Source organism: Mastomys coucha, unplaced genomic scaffold (genome assembly GCF_008632895.1).
Source record: "Mastomys coucha isolate ucsf_1 unplaced genomic scaffold, UCSF_Mcou_1 pScaffold23, whole genome shotgun sequence".
NCBI classification, from domain to species: domain Eukaryota; kingdom Metazoa; phylum Chordata; class Mammalia; order Rodentia; family Muridae; genus Mastomys; species Mastomys coucha.
Window position 1 is genome coordinate 71658781 of NW_022196906.1, and position 15016 is coordinate 71673796.

Genomic DNA, 15016 nt, shown 5'->3' on the forward strand with positions numbered 1-15016 from the left:
AAACATAAGCAATGCTTAAACTAAGAAAACATTATTTGTTGAGAAGAAAGTCATGAAGCTGGCACACTAGCAAGTTGTTGTTGTTGTTGTGTGTATGTATGATAGTCTCATCGATTCAAGGTGGGTTTATATAACTTCTCTAAATGTTTGATAGGAAATTTGAAACCTAATCCTGCTACATTGTGAACCATTATATTCAAAGGGAAAACCATCATGAGAGCAAAATAATAACACTCGGGGAACTTTAATGACATTTAGCCATTTTTTTTTTATTTGGATTTTAATAATATAAAGAGAACAGATTAGATCCTGGAGTAAAACAAGAAAACAGGAATGTTCTATGCATACAGAAAAAATACACCACTTCCACTGGCACAGAGAACCTTTGATTGCTAAAATTCGATTTAATGAGTTACTTAAAAGCATGACCTTATGGAAATGTGATAGCTATGGATCATCTGAACTTGTCAGTTGGCCCCACGCTGCGATAATCAATTTCTCAATGTCAGACTCATTTACTCCTCGAAGAATCCTAAAATAGCCATTCTCTCCCCATGACTTTCCCCAGGAATTGGCAGCAATCTGCAGGAAGAAACAAAAACATGAAATTGTTGAGCATTATGATTTGATATTTTTTTTAAATAATTTCTCCACAAACAGAAAAATACTATTTAGCTTTAAATTGCCTTTGGTTTTTACAGACAATAATGATTTAGCACCTAAATATTTTCTGAATAATGATCAAGGAGTTCTGTTTCTTATATCACATTAATATTCTTGCATAGATTCACTGGTAAGAACAAGAAAAGATCGCCCTTAAATGTGATGGCATGTATGGATTGTAAACTTGACATAAAATCCCCTGAGATGGGAGCCTCACTGGGAAATTCTACAGATTAGATTGACTTAGGATCATGCCTATGAGGAATCCTCTTAATTTGATTAACTGAGATAGAAAGGTCCATCCCTGAATGTGGACAGCACCATTTCCTGGGCTGGACTCTGGGCTGAATGAGAGAGAAAAATGCACGATGAGAACTTGATTGTAAGTGTTCTTACAATCTGCTCCTGACTAAAGCTACAATGTAAGCAGTTCCCTCTGTACTTTGTTCCTGTAATTTCCCAACTATGGTGGACTAGAATCTAGAAATGGGAGCAGAAGTAAGCTCTTTCCCCCTTAAATTACTTTTGTCTGGGTGTTTTGTATAGCAAATGGAGAAGAAAATATGATACAGATGAGTGAGTGTTAGGACCCATCCTTGTGTAGAACACCAAATAAATATATATTGTTCTTTGTGTTCAGCAAAGTTATAATCTAATGAATTGTGACTACCCTGAGCTAAATGCTAAGGTGGATATAGCCTAGAGTACACTTGAGGTCACTGTAGCTGCACCATCTTTATTTGCTTGGCTCAGGAAAGGTGTGGACCTACTCTCCAAAACACATAGGGAAGGCTATGCAGAAACTGACCAAACTATCAGTGCAGAGAGATGCTGGAGCAGACAGAAGCAGCAAAAACCATAAGCACTAAGCATAAAGCAGCATAAAAAAGTTTATTGAAGTAACTAAATTGTAAAAAATTCTTATTATATAGTTCAGTTTAGGAGAAAACCTCAGAATTATCATAGATTATATACCAACCTCAAACTCACTCAACAGCCAAATTAGAGTCCTCAAGGCTATGATTTTCCTTTCTAGAACTAGCTCTATAGACAGAAGCCACCAGGCTGTTTGCTAATTGACTACTTTCAGTTATGTAATCTAATGAAGACAGAGAATATAAAGTATCTGAGAAAGTAAAATCAGCAGGAATTAGAAGTTTTTTCTTTATTCTTTTTCTTTTTAAACTCTGGGAATGATTAGAGAGCTGGGCCGGGTCCAGAATAACATTGAGATATAAAGGTTGAGTGAGTAAGTACATTGGGAGGCAAAGCGCTAATGGAGTGTGCAGAGAATGTCATAAAGGCAGGAGAGGCACATGGAGGGAGTTATTTGACCACATCTAAATGCAGTAGACCAGCTCTGTAAATTAGAGACTTCATAACAACAGCTGCCACAGTTGGCTTCCATTTACCCTGTGCTGGGTCTAAGATGGAAAGTGTGATCTACACCAATATTCTCAAGGCATATGGTGTCACAGGCAGTTTCCACAGTTTTCTCCTCTGAGAACAGACTCCCTCAGCTTCAGAAGGTGTCATGACAGCATCAGTTTTCAAAAAACATCCAATTATCATCAGCATTTCTTTTTAGGTTTGGCTTTTTGCCTCCTCAATCATCCCTGACACCTGAAAGGGGTGCTCTCAAAGATGAGTCTGAAACCATGAGTTAAGTGTGTCTCCTCAAAGTTGAACTGAACTTTGAACACCTGGAAATGAGACAGCCACAAAGTGTGTGAGTATCTTTACAACTGGGGTCTAAGCAAAATTCCAATTCCCAAATTTTGTAGTCAATACAAATATGTGTATATACTGGAAAATAATTTGTATCTATGTATTTGTATATTCTTATAACATGTCTTCCCTAAGACAGAAAAATCAAGTAAAAATAATCTCAAATGAAAAATATTTTAGAAACACTACTTTTATAGTCAAACTATTATATCTGTAGCATTGTACATGTTCTCATCTGAGTATTAGAAGATTATTACCATTCAAATTTTGTTATTTTTATCTTTGGAGAAACTTGGAAGTACATGTAAAATTTGTTAAACAAATATAAATCCATATGTTGATGAAAGCTGAGATAGCTAATTTTGGCTATCAATTGACTACATCTGGAATCAACTAAAACCCAAGCAGCTGAACATGCCTGTTAGGGATTTTTTTTTTAAAGAGATCATTTGAAGTGGGAAGACCTACCTTAAATCTGGGGTGTACCTTCTGGTGCTGCTTACACAGGGCATGGAGAAGGAAGGCTCCCTTTTTATCTGTTTGTCCTTATTTTCCTGTCAAGTTTATCTACCTTCTTGCTGAAATATTCCCTCACATTCACATCTGAACCTACTTCTCCAGAATTCTAACACACACTAAGGGCTAATAGTTCTCTCAGAATCTTGTGGATCCCTAACATAAGACTGGGGATACTGAGACTAATGTACAGCCTGTTTAAACAAGTTTTCAGAATTTCTTAACTTTGTCACAAAGGGGCAAGAATCTTGGGGTGGGAGGGATATATGTTATATTTGGCCTACCACAAAATCCATTCATGTTCTGAATATTAATAAATTAAAAATAAATTGTCCCTTCTACCATCTTATATATTATATCTTCAAGAAATCTATCCTTAATACCAGTTACTTTTGAAGTACTGAAAGCATATTTCTTTATCATTAGAGAACAAAGGATGAGCATTCATTATCATCACAGCCATCAACACTTTAATGGAAGGTCCTCAGGCTCTATTTAAAGAATACAAAGAAGGATGAAGAATGTTTAATAAGAAATATAATTAACATATTCAAGTGATACAATTCCATATATAAGAGATCTTACTACTTCACCAGAAAATTTTAAGAGCTCATAAACTCTTTCATTAAACTTGTAAGACACAAAATTAACATGTAAATATCAGGAGTTTTTCTACACGCCAATTACAAAAATATTGAGAAGGAAATTAGAGAAATAATCTTATATACAATAGCAAACAAACAAACACAGGCAAACAACAACAACACAATACCTGGAATAAACAAGAAAGTGAAAATCTCTACACTGAAAACATAAAAACTGAAGAAATTGAAAAGGACACTAGAAGTTTTCACTCATACTAATGGATTAAAAAATTATTTTTGTGAAAATGGCCATTCTATTAAGAGCCACCTACAGTTTCAACACAACGTTGATAAAGATTCCAATGCCATAAATAGAAATGGATAAAAATAGTCAGGCAGTGGAAAAAATATACACAAAATCAAGAGAATAGAGTAAAATACCAACAAACACACAGAGAGACAGACAAACTCATGCCCCCACAATCACAGACACCTGATTTTGACAAATGTAACACTGGTTTTATGTGTTCTATAAATGTTTGGGGGAACTTGAGAAAACTGCCCACCCAAAGTTTTTTTGTGATAATGTTATAATGAAGTCAGTTTTGTAAAAATCTCCCAAGAAGTGCTCAGGCTTTCTATTGCCATCCTCTTGAAGTTTTCCTCTCTCAGAAACACATACATTTCATACTGAATAATTTACAGTGTATTGCCACAGTCCTACAGCCAAATGTTCCCTTTGGTGGAGTTAAAAGAGTCCTACAGAAGAGAAAAGAGCCAGGGAGATCAAAGACACCACAAGAACATGGACTACAGAATCAAGTGGGCTCAGAGATCAGGTTGCCTGTGGGACTCTGACCTAGGTTCTCTGCATATGTTATATAGTTATGTAGCTCAGTGTTCTTGTGGGACTTCTAACCGGGCAGGGACTGTCACTGACTCTTGCCTGCATTTGGGACGCTTTTCCTCCTACTGGGTTGCCTCATCAAGCCTTGATCTGGGAATATGTGTCTGATCTTATTGTAGTTTTTTTATGTCATATTTGGTTGGGGTCCATAAAAGGCCTGTTCTTTTTCTAAGGGGAAGTGAAGGGGGAGAATCCAGAAGGACTGGGGAAGCAGAGAGACTGGGGGTAGGGAAATTCTAGTAAGGATACAATATATGAGAGAACAGTAAATAAAAAAAAATGAATCACCAGGACTTTTCTCAATAGTCTCTTTATTAACTTGGTATGCATTCAACAGTTTCACTTTCAGTGTGTATTATTTTTGTTTTTTTTTTTTCAAGAATCAATTTTTTTTTTTTAGTTTACATGTGCTTTCTATTTTTAAAATTAATTTCAGGCCTTATCTTTATAAATTTTCTTTCTTTATTGAGTATTCAATTAGTATTCCACTAATTGAATCACTTTTTGACACATCTTCTCAAAATGGTATTTGTGGTTTCTTCTATGATCCATTAATTTTATATTAAATTTTCTAATATTTTAAGCACATAATATTTCTAATATGGTATAGTCTATATAATTTCAATCTTATGTATTCATTGAATTGGCCATCATCCTAGTAAATATTTCATAAGCTTTCAAATATTTATCTATAGTACAAAGCTATCAAATAGTGTTCCTAGACTACATCTATACAAAATAAGTGGTTTTTGCTATGAGACACTGAGCTAGAGAGTCACATATTTATTTGACTTATGTAACTATAGCCTGGCTGTTAGTGGTAGGTCATGTCACTGTTGCTGTTATCCCAACACTACTGTATTCTTTCAGTTTTCCTTGTCTGGATATGCATTATTTTACTTCTACTTTGAAGACACCTGTCAATAATTTCAAGTTCTAAAAAGGCAGGCACACCATCACCATCCCTTTGTCATCTTTGTTTGACTCAGCAACTTTGTAACACTCTCTTTGGTAGATTTGTTTTTTCTGTTTTGTTTGTTTGTTTTGTATTAAAACATTGGTCGTTTGTCCTAAGATCAATTTTTAACACACACACATAGAGAGAGAGAGATGTATACACACACATAGACAGACACACACATTATATATATAACACATATATAATTATATATATATGTATATATACATATACATATATATATAATCTCTCCTTCCATTTCCTCCTTCTCACCCATTCCATATTCCCCCTCACTTTCTCATACTTGTGGGCACATTTTCTTTTGACTATAGTTGTTATATATTTTAATGGACATGTATAATTTTTAACATATACTATATCTTTCTTTTTATTTCTTATGTTCTGTTATTGGTAATGGAATTCCTTCATATAGTTTTCATGATTTTTTTTTTCTGATTAGAGTTTATGGAGATTTCTGAAACTATGGGTTGGTATCATTTATTTTTGGAAAACTGGCCACTATAGGGTGAAATATAAATTCTGCTGTGTTGTCTTTTTCTCTTTCTTTTCCAGGAGTATAACAATATGAACATATATTGTGCAGTGGAAACTTGAGGGTTCTTTGGAAAGTCAGTTGTTTGGTTTATTTCTTGGGCAAACACATGAAAGAATGTTTTGCTGAAGTGGACACAGGTGAAAAGCTACAGCAGAATTGTGAAGAAATGTATCACTGAGGCAGATACAGTGACGGGTGTTCTGCTAAAGTAAGTAGATGAATGATTCTTTGCTAACAACACACATGTATGGGTCTGTCTTACATTGTATAGTTGAGCTCCATTTGTTGGGACTACATAGAAAGAAATGGACCACAAATTTCTGGTGGTGTGCTTGCGGCTTCTTGTAGCTTCTAAGAACTTGGGCCAATTGGAAGACTGATGTCACCTGAGACAAACTCAGATGGAGTTTGCTAAGACAGACCTACTCTCTTGCTGAGGTAAGACATGAGAGGCAAGATCCGTGGGAGGACACATGATGTTTGGATGTAGTGTATATAGGACACAATGGACAGTGAGCTTAGCTTGGCTTGCTTTCATAGCTAAATGCTTCTTGGTCTCCCTTCTTCACTAATCTTCATTTCTCTGGCATTTCTCTTGGCCTTTGTTCCTCCTGCTAACTCCTGCCAACTCATCTGAGGTCTGGCTGTTAATACTAGGTCATTCCACTGCTGCTCCTATCCTGACACTACTGAAGTAGACTGCTGGGATATCCATGAAGTATTTGCAAGTGGATCAAGCTGCCAATAATGACCTGTGGAAGTGAACCGCTGTTTTCCTGACAATGCAGATGGTATTTGCTCCAAAGAACACTTTCTAAATAGGTCTATTTCTCCTATATCCTTTCTTATCTACTACCTCTAGTGGACAGTGGGCTAGAAGGGAGGTTAAAGCATTTAAGAACCATCATTAGAGGTAGGCTTTGAAAAAATTAAAGTTGCAATACTGTTTCCACCTGTCTCTGAACAAATTTGTTGGAATTTTCATTTTTATTCCATTATCTTCTTTATATTATAATATGTGTATATTTTGTTGAACTTCTTTTCAAATCATTAATTGAAGTGCTAGATATAAAAATAAGAGATTAAAACTAAAGTGATACAAGTAGGAAAAGAAGTCAAATTATCCCTATTTGCAGATGATATAATATATCATATATATAAGCATGTTGATAGATATATAGAGGTAGTATAATATAACATACTCCCCAAATTACATCAGAGTGTTTGTAGAAATGATCAACATTTTCAGCAAATTGACAGGATTCAAGACATCACAGACACACTCCCATGTCTCAATAGCCTCAGAAAAAATAAAATTATTAGGAGTAAACCTAATCAAGTAAGTTAAAGAACTCGACAGTGAAAACTTTAAATCTCTGAAGAGATTGAGAAAAACACTAAAAACTAAGACTTCCCATACATTGATAGAATTAATAATATGAACATGACTATTCTGTCAAGAGCTATTTTCGTATTCAATGCAATTCAAATTTAAATCCTTATTTCATCCTTCACAGGAATAGAAAAGAGTTCTAAAATTCATATGGAGTGAAAATGAATAATTAATAATTGATAGAATTAACATTCCTGATTTTAAGACATATTACAAAGCTATAGTAATAAAAATAAAACAGTCTGATATTGGCTGAGAAAATAGAAGTGGTCCAATCTAACAAAATAGGAAATCCAAATGCTGATCCACACAACTACAACCAAGATAGTTGAAAAAGATGACAAAAGCATGCACTGGGGACAGCAGTGACTTCAAGAAACAGTGTTGCGAAAACTAGATGCCAAATTGGAGAATTAAAATTAGTCCTGTATCAATTCGTCTGAACAATTAACCCCAAGTTGATCAAAGAATTCAATATGGAAACTAAAAATGCTAGAAGAAAACATAATCAGTACTCTACAAGACAGGTATGAAAATGGACTTTCTGAATATGACTCCAATTGTTCAGGACTTAAGGCAAATGAAAAATAAAGCAAGCTTTTTACAAATTAAAATTTCTTTTTTTCAGATTGATCTCATTCCTACTTTTTGGAGTGTTTTTTTTATGTTGCCTATTTTAAGTCCTCCTTGTCAGATATAATTTGTTAATTATATTGAAAGCTTTCTTCTATTGATAATTGGCCATAATTTTGCTTACTCATCTAAATTTTTAGTATGGAGCATATCAATCCACTAACTACAAAGGGCTAGTGTAAGAGGATATGCTAAGAGATGCATCATTTCAGCAAGGCAAAGTTTAAGTTGGTCAGAAATGGGAGTTTTATTAATCTCTATCCACATGTGATTTTAAGCATTGCAAGATAGTCACTTCACAAAGGATTCTGGGATATGGAAGAATTTGTACAGATTTTCCACCCTCTTCTTTTGCTTACGGCTATGTTCCAGTGCTCAGTAAGTATTTCATGGGAGGAAACAGATATAAGCTTTGGGTCCCTCTAGACTTCACTGTAAACTGGTTCACATTCTTAGTACTGTTTTCTCTACCAATGACAAAAAATGATTCTCAGCTTGAGTCTGGACCCACCAAATGCTCCCAGATCATACAAAAAGATCTGTAATTCATTCAGCTCCCATTTTAAAATAAAACATAAGTTTAAATGTATGGGATCCCATGTCTATGTATGTATACACACACCCACACCCACACACACCCACACACCCCCCCCCACATATATATATATATATATATATATATGTATATATATATATATATATATATATGTTTGTTGTGGCTATTATCTTGGTAGTTTTTGTTCTTTTTGAAACTCCTAACAGTGGGAGCATGTGTACCTTTACTCCTTTGTCTACTACTGAGCCCCTTTTTCTCCTATTGGGTTGCCTTGTCCAGCCTCAATATGAGACCTTTTAACTAATCTTACAGTATTTTGGTTTTTTTATTTTTTTAGTTTTTATTTTTTTATTAGACGTTTTCTTTATTTACAATATCTCCTTTCCCAGGTTCCCCTCCAAAAGAAAAAAGAAAAAGAAAATAAAATAAGAAAAAAAATAAAATAAAAAACCCCCAAAACTAAAACAATCCCCCGTTTCCCGCCCCTCCCCCTAATCACCAACCCACCCTCTCCCACTGCCTGGCCCTGGCATTCCCCTGGGGCATAAAACCTTCATGGGGCCAAGGTCTTCTCCCCACATTGATGACCGACTTGGCCATCCTCTTCTATACACAATGCTGCTGGAAGCCATGAGTCCCACCATGTGTACTCTTTGGTTGGAGTTTAGTCCCTGGGAGGTCTGAGGGTACTAGTTAGTTCATATTGTTGTTCGTCCTAAGGGGCTGCAAACCCTTCAACTCCTTGGGTCCTTTCTCTACCTCCTTCATTGGGGAGTCTGTACTCAGTCCAATGGTTGGCTGTGAGCCTCTACTTCTGTATTAGTTGGGTACTGTCAGAGTCTCTCAGGAGACATCTATACCAGGCTCCTGTCATCCAACACTTCTTGGCATCTACAATAGTATCTAAATTTGATTACTGAATATGGGTAGGATTCCCAGTTGGAGCAGTCTCTGAATTGTCCTTCCTTTAGTCTCTGCTCCAAAGTTAGCCTCTACAACTCCTTCCATGGGTATTTTGTTCCCCGTTTTAAGAAGGAACGAAGTATCCTTATTTTGGGCTTCCTTCTTCTTGAGTTTCTTATGGTTTGTTGTTTGTACTTTGTGTATTCTGATCTTTTAGGCTAATATTCACTTATCAGAGAAGGCATACCATGTGTGTTCTTTTGTGATTGGGTTACATCACTCAGGATGATATTCTCCAGGTCCATCCATTTCCCCAAGAATTTCATAAATTCATTGTTTTTAATAGGTGAGTAGTACTCCATTGTGTAGATGTACCACATTTTCTGTATCCATTCCTCTGTTGATGAATATCTGGGTTGTTTCCAGTTTTTGGCTATTATAAATAAGGCTGCTGTGAACATAGTGGAGCATGTGTCCTTATTACATGTTGGAGCATCTTCTGGATATATGCCCAGGAGTGGTATAGCTGGATCCTCTGATACTACTATGTCCAATTTCCAGAAGAACTGCCCAACTGATTTCCAGAGTGGTTGTACCAGCTTGCAATTCCAGCAGCAATGAAGGAGTGTTCCTCTTTCTCCACAACCTTGTCAGCATCTGCTGTCACCTGAGTTTTTTATCCTAGCCATTCTGACTGGTATGAGGTGGAGCTCAAACCATCCAGTGGAAAAAAAGACAGGATTTTCAACAAATGGTGCTGGCTCAACTGGCGGTTAGCATGTAGAAGAAGGCAAATTGATCCATTCTTATCTCCTTGTACAAAGCTCAAGTCCAAGTGGATCAAGGACCTCCACATAAAACCAGATACGCTCAAATTAATAGAAAAGAAAAGTGGAGAAGAGCCTCGAGCACATAGGCACAGAGAAAAATTTCCTGAACAGAACATGAACAGGTTATGCTCTAAGATCAAGAATCGACAAATGAGTCCTCATAAAATTGCAAAGCTTCTGTAAGGCAAAAGACACTGTCAATAGGACAAAACGGCAACCAACAAATTGGGAAAAGATCTTTACCAACCCTATATCTAATATCCAATGTATACAAAGAACTCAAGAAGTTAGACTCCAGAGAAACAAATAACCCTATTTAAAAATGGGGTACAGAGCTAAACAAAGAATTCTCAACTGATGAATTCTGAATGGCTGAGAAGCACCTAAAGAAATGTTCAACATCCTTAGTCATCAGGGAAATGCGAATCAGTATTTTGTTTTGTCCTGTCTGGCTGTCATCTCTTGAAAGCCTGTTCTTTTCGGAAGAAGAAACAGAGGAGGAATAGATCTGAAGGAGAGAAAATGTGTTGGGTGCAAGGAGAAGTGAAGGGAGGGAAAATTGTGTTTGGGACATATTGTATGATAGAAGAATTTATTTTCAAGGAAAAACAAAACAAAGAATTATATTGTTGCTTTTATTTAGTTTTGTTTCTGGCTTACTTATATCTACTACATTTTACTTAGCAATAGAAAATACCCAACCACCTTTATTAGAAAATGGGTCATTGCCGTAAATATTGTTAAAGTGCATCACATAACTTTGGGAAAATAATAGGTAGCTATTTCTGGGTGCTTTTGAAAAAAAAGGCAAGAATCTTGATGAACTCAAAATGGAAATAATACAATGATAAGGAATACTTTCCTTTACTCCTCCTAAAAAACATTTTCTCTTCACATACAACAGGGATTAAACCTGTACCCATCTGTCTAGTTCACTAACTTAATGTACATGGGCGATAACAGCTTCTCTTATCTCTCCCCTGAGCCAAAGAGTGATTGCCCAGACAAAGTCCTGAATTAGTCCCCAAGGACATAACATTATCTCTCTCAGTATTTACATGTCAGAATAGACAAAGCACAGTATTAGAAGACATTATCTGGAATTTATTCAGGCCTTGGGAAGATATATTTATATTGTTAAAGGCCAGGGCAATGTAATAAATGTCATTTTATTTTCCCCTATTCTTCAGGAATGAAGGAAACTGATTTTGTCCTCTTGGTAACTGGAGAAATCCCCTGGTCTCAATCACTTCATTATGGGGCATCTACTGCTAAAAATTTCCATATTAACATTATGCCATAAGCAAGTATGAGCTGTGGGGGAGCCTGTACTCTTTTTCTGGGATATTACTCTATGTTGACCTGGCTGTACTCTGATTTGAGCTCTGTTTATAACCCAGGTGCTCCATCCTATGTGTGATATGTCTGTGTGTACATGTTGATAACATTGGACTCCTTGGAAAATAAGTCAAATATTATCGCAATTAATGATGAGCAATAAGGGGTTTGCAATCCCATAGGAAGGACAACAATATCAACCAACCAGACCCCCCCACAGAGCTCCCAAGGACTAAACCACCAACCAAGGAGTACACATGAAGGGACCCATGGCTCCAGCTGCATATGTAGCAGAAGATGGCTTTGTTGGGCATCAATAGGAGAAGAAGCCCTTGGTCATGTGAAGGTTCGATGCCCTAGTGTAGGGGAATGCAATGGTGGGGAGGCAGGAGTGGGTGGGTGGGTGAAGGAACAACCTCATAGAAGCAGTGGGAAAGGGCATGGAATGGGGGCTTCCCAGGAGAGGGCGAGAAAGGAAATAACATTTGTAATGTAAATAAATAAAATATCCAAAAGGAAAAAAAGGGGGGGGGGGAAAGATGAGCAATAAACCTAAGGGCAGGAGTTCAATCTTGAGAACCCACATGAGGAGATTCTTGTGTGGTTGTGCCTGCTTATAATCCCAGTGTTAGCAAGGTAAAGTAAAAGTGTGTATGTACTGGCAAATTTCAGATCAATGCACAGCAATGAGCCTCCAAAAAGTAGCACCAAAGAAACAACACCTGAGGTTGTCCTTAAACTCTACATATCTTCACAGGCATGAACACATGTACACACATGAATGCACACATAGATAGATATACACACACAAAGATAGTATATGTAGAAAAATCTGAGTATATATATATACATATATGTATATATATGTGTGTATATATATATATGTTCATGTATTCATATGCATATCATTTATGGTCTCTCAATTGGAAAAGATCAAGAATAAGATGAGATGATTTTATACTATTATTCAATACATATTTCCTCACACTCAATTAACAAATAACTATCCAGTATAATGTGATAATAACTATTATGAGTTAACTACATCAAAGCTGTCTTTCTCTAAACATTATAATGATATTAAGTATGCTTCAAATTTGTTCAATAAGAATCTCAACATAGAAACTTAATTGCAAATATTAAATATTACCCTTCATGATCTTTTTAACTATAAAACATCAACATTATTCATAAAGACATTTACTAAAAATCATTCTGGTGAGTATACATCCCAACACTTAATGGCTTGTATGTTATATTCATTATGTTTTGTCCATATAAATTTAGATTACAAGGCATAGATGTTTTACTATTTCTGGACATGTCTGAGGGATGAAAGGTTAGATGAGACATGTCCCCATAGGATCATATGTTTGAATATCTAGTCCTTAGGCAGTGAAATGGTTTGGGATGAATTAGGAGTTGTGGTTTTGTGGGTCAAAATGTAAGTTCTCAGAGATTTCTGTTGTCATGCTTTTGTTCTTCCTTATTGACTGTAATCCCCTGAAATTGAAAAGCTCCAAAATTAAATGCTTTCTTTTATAAGTTGCCATGGTGATTTATTACAGTAATAGAAAAATAACCAAGCTACAAGTTAATATCAGGGAGTACATATTATGACAGACATGACCATGCTAGTTTTAGAAGGATGTGAAAGACATCCTTTGTAACTTTGAACTAGAAAAATAGTTGAACACTGTAAGTGGGGCTTAAAGGGCATTCCAATAGAAGATTGGAGGACAGTAGTGTTGAGAGCAACATAGTCTATGGAGTCCCAGTTCAAGAGGTTTCAAAGGGAAAGCAACTGATTGTTTTGAGATATTTTGGCAAAGAATATATGTGTCCTTTGCTCTTATCCTAAGAATCTTCCTGAGGCTCAATTGAAATATTAGACTAATTTCCTTGGTGGAGGAGGTTTCAAGAAGGCCTACTATCAACTTTGTCATATGGTTATTAGTGATCAGCCTTATGTAAGTCTCAATGAAAAAGAGAAAGCAGGACAAAACACACACATGAAGAGTGAGAAAAAGATACCCCCCACACTCCCTGACACAGAGCACAGCATCAGAGAGAGAACATACAGAGAGAGAGCGAGAACATGTTAAAGTAAAAAGAGATGAGGAAGCATCTGGAAAATAAATGTTGGAACCAAGGCTTGTGCTGAAAGAAATGAGAAGATTAAAAAAAAAGTCTTTCCAAAATATAATAAAGAGCAGGGTGCTCTAAATTCAAGACCTTGTCAAACTAAGCTTCCAACTTGTAAAAAGGAAAGGAGTAAAGAATTTTCTGCACCTGAAAATAATAACAAATAGAAGCATATTTAAATGTGATTCAAAAGGTCCAAGCTCCAAACTAAGAAAGGTATCAAATTATGCAGTATTTTCCAGGTGGTTCTGGATCATAAACAATACATATAAAAAGGGCCATGGGCTCTTCTCTAGCAGTTACGAAGAACTACTGAGGTTTGGTTTGTGGGTTTGGTTTGTGGCAGGGAACAGGAGTCTCTGCAAGGAGGCTCTAAAAGCTATTCAGTGAAGTTGTAAAGGTATAAACTGAATTGATGGGAGACTCCAATATGTTATAGATGCCAGGTTCTTGAGACATCTGACAAGGAAAACTTCAGACCTCAAGAGAGAATTGTAGTATAGCACTACATCTAAGCCCTTTAGTATCAGACATGGAGCTACAGAGCTTCCCTGCAGGGCTTTGGTCTTGCTTTGGCTCAATATTTCCTCACTATGTCTTTGTTCCTCTCCCTTTTAGAATGATATATTATCTGTTGTTGTATGCTAGAAGTATATAATTTGCCTTCCTCACTATGTCTTTGTTCCTCTCCCTTTTAGAATGATATATTATTTGTTGTTGTATGCTAGAAGTATATAATTTGCCTTTCTGATTGTACAGAGAGGTAAATTTTAGTAAGAGCTTTGAGTCACAGAAGAGATCTTAGACTTTTAGCTGTGTTGAGATTGTGAAAGACTATGGAAGATTTATAAGATGGACTAAATGCATTTTGTACTATGATATGGCCACAGGCTGTGGGAGACTTGGAGTGGATTGTAATGGTTTAAATGAAAATGGTCCCCTTAGGTTCATTTGCTAGTGGAACTCTTACGAAAGGATTAGGTGGTATGGCCTTATTTAATGAGGTGTGCCACTGGGAAAGGGCTTTGAGGTTTCAAAAGACTCAAACCATTCTGTCTTTCTCTGCCATGTAGCTATGTCTCAAGATGCAGTCTCTCAGCATCTACCCCAGCTCCACATCTACCACAGTGATCCCCACCCTGACTATCATGGATTCACAGTGATCTCCACTCTGACTGTCATGGACTCTAACACTCCCGGGCCATAACCAAATGATCTTTCATATGCCGCTTTGGCTGTAATGTTTTATCACAAAAATAGAATAAAACTCTCTCTCTCTCTCTCTCTCTCTCTCTCTCTCTCTCTC

At 36.2% G+C, this 15016-nt stretch overlaps 1 protein-coding gene across 1 annotated transcript in view; it reads right to left on the reverse strand.

Moving 5' to 3' along the window:
* Positions 1-248: 248 nt before the first annotated feature.
* Positions 249-15016, reverse strand: part of Tinag (tubulointerstitial nephritis antigen) — a 94908-nt gene continuing 80140 nt past the window's right edge. Inside the window, exon 11 of the mRNA XM_031343830.1 lies at positions 249-582. Within this exon, the coding sequence (XP_031199690.1) occupies positions 448-582 (135 nt within the window). The 3' untranslated portion in view covers positions 249-447. The remainder of the gene's footprint in view (positions 583-15016) is intronic.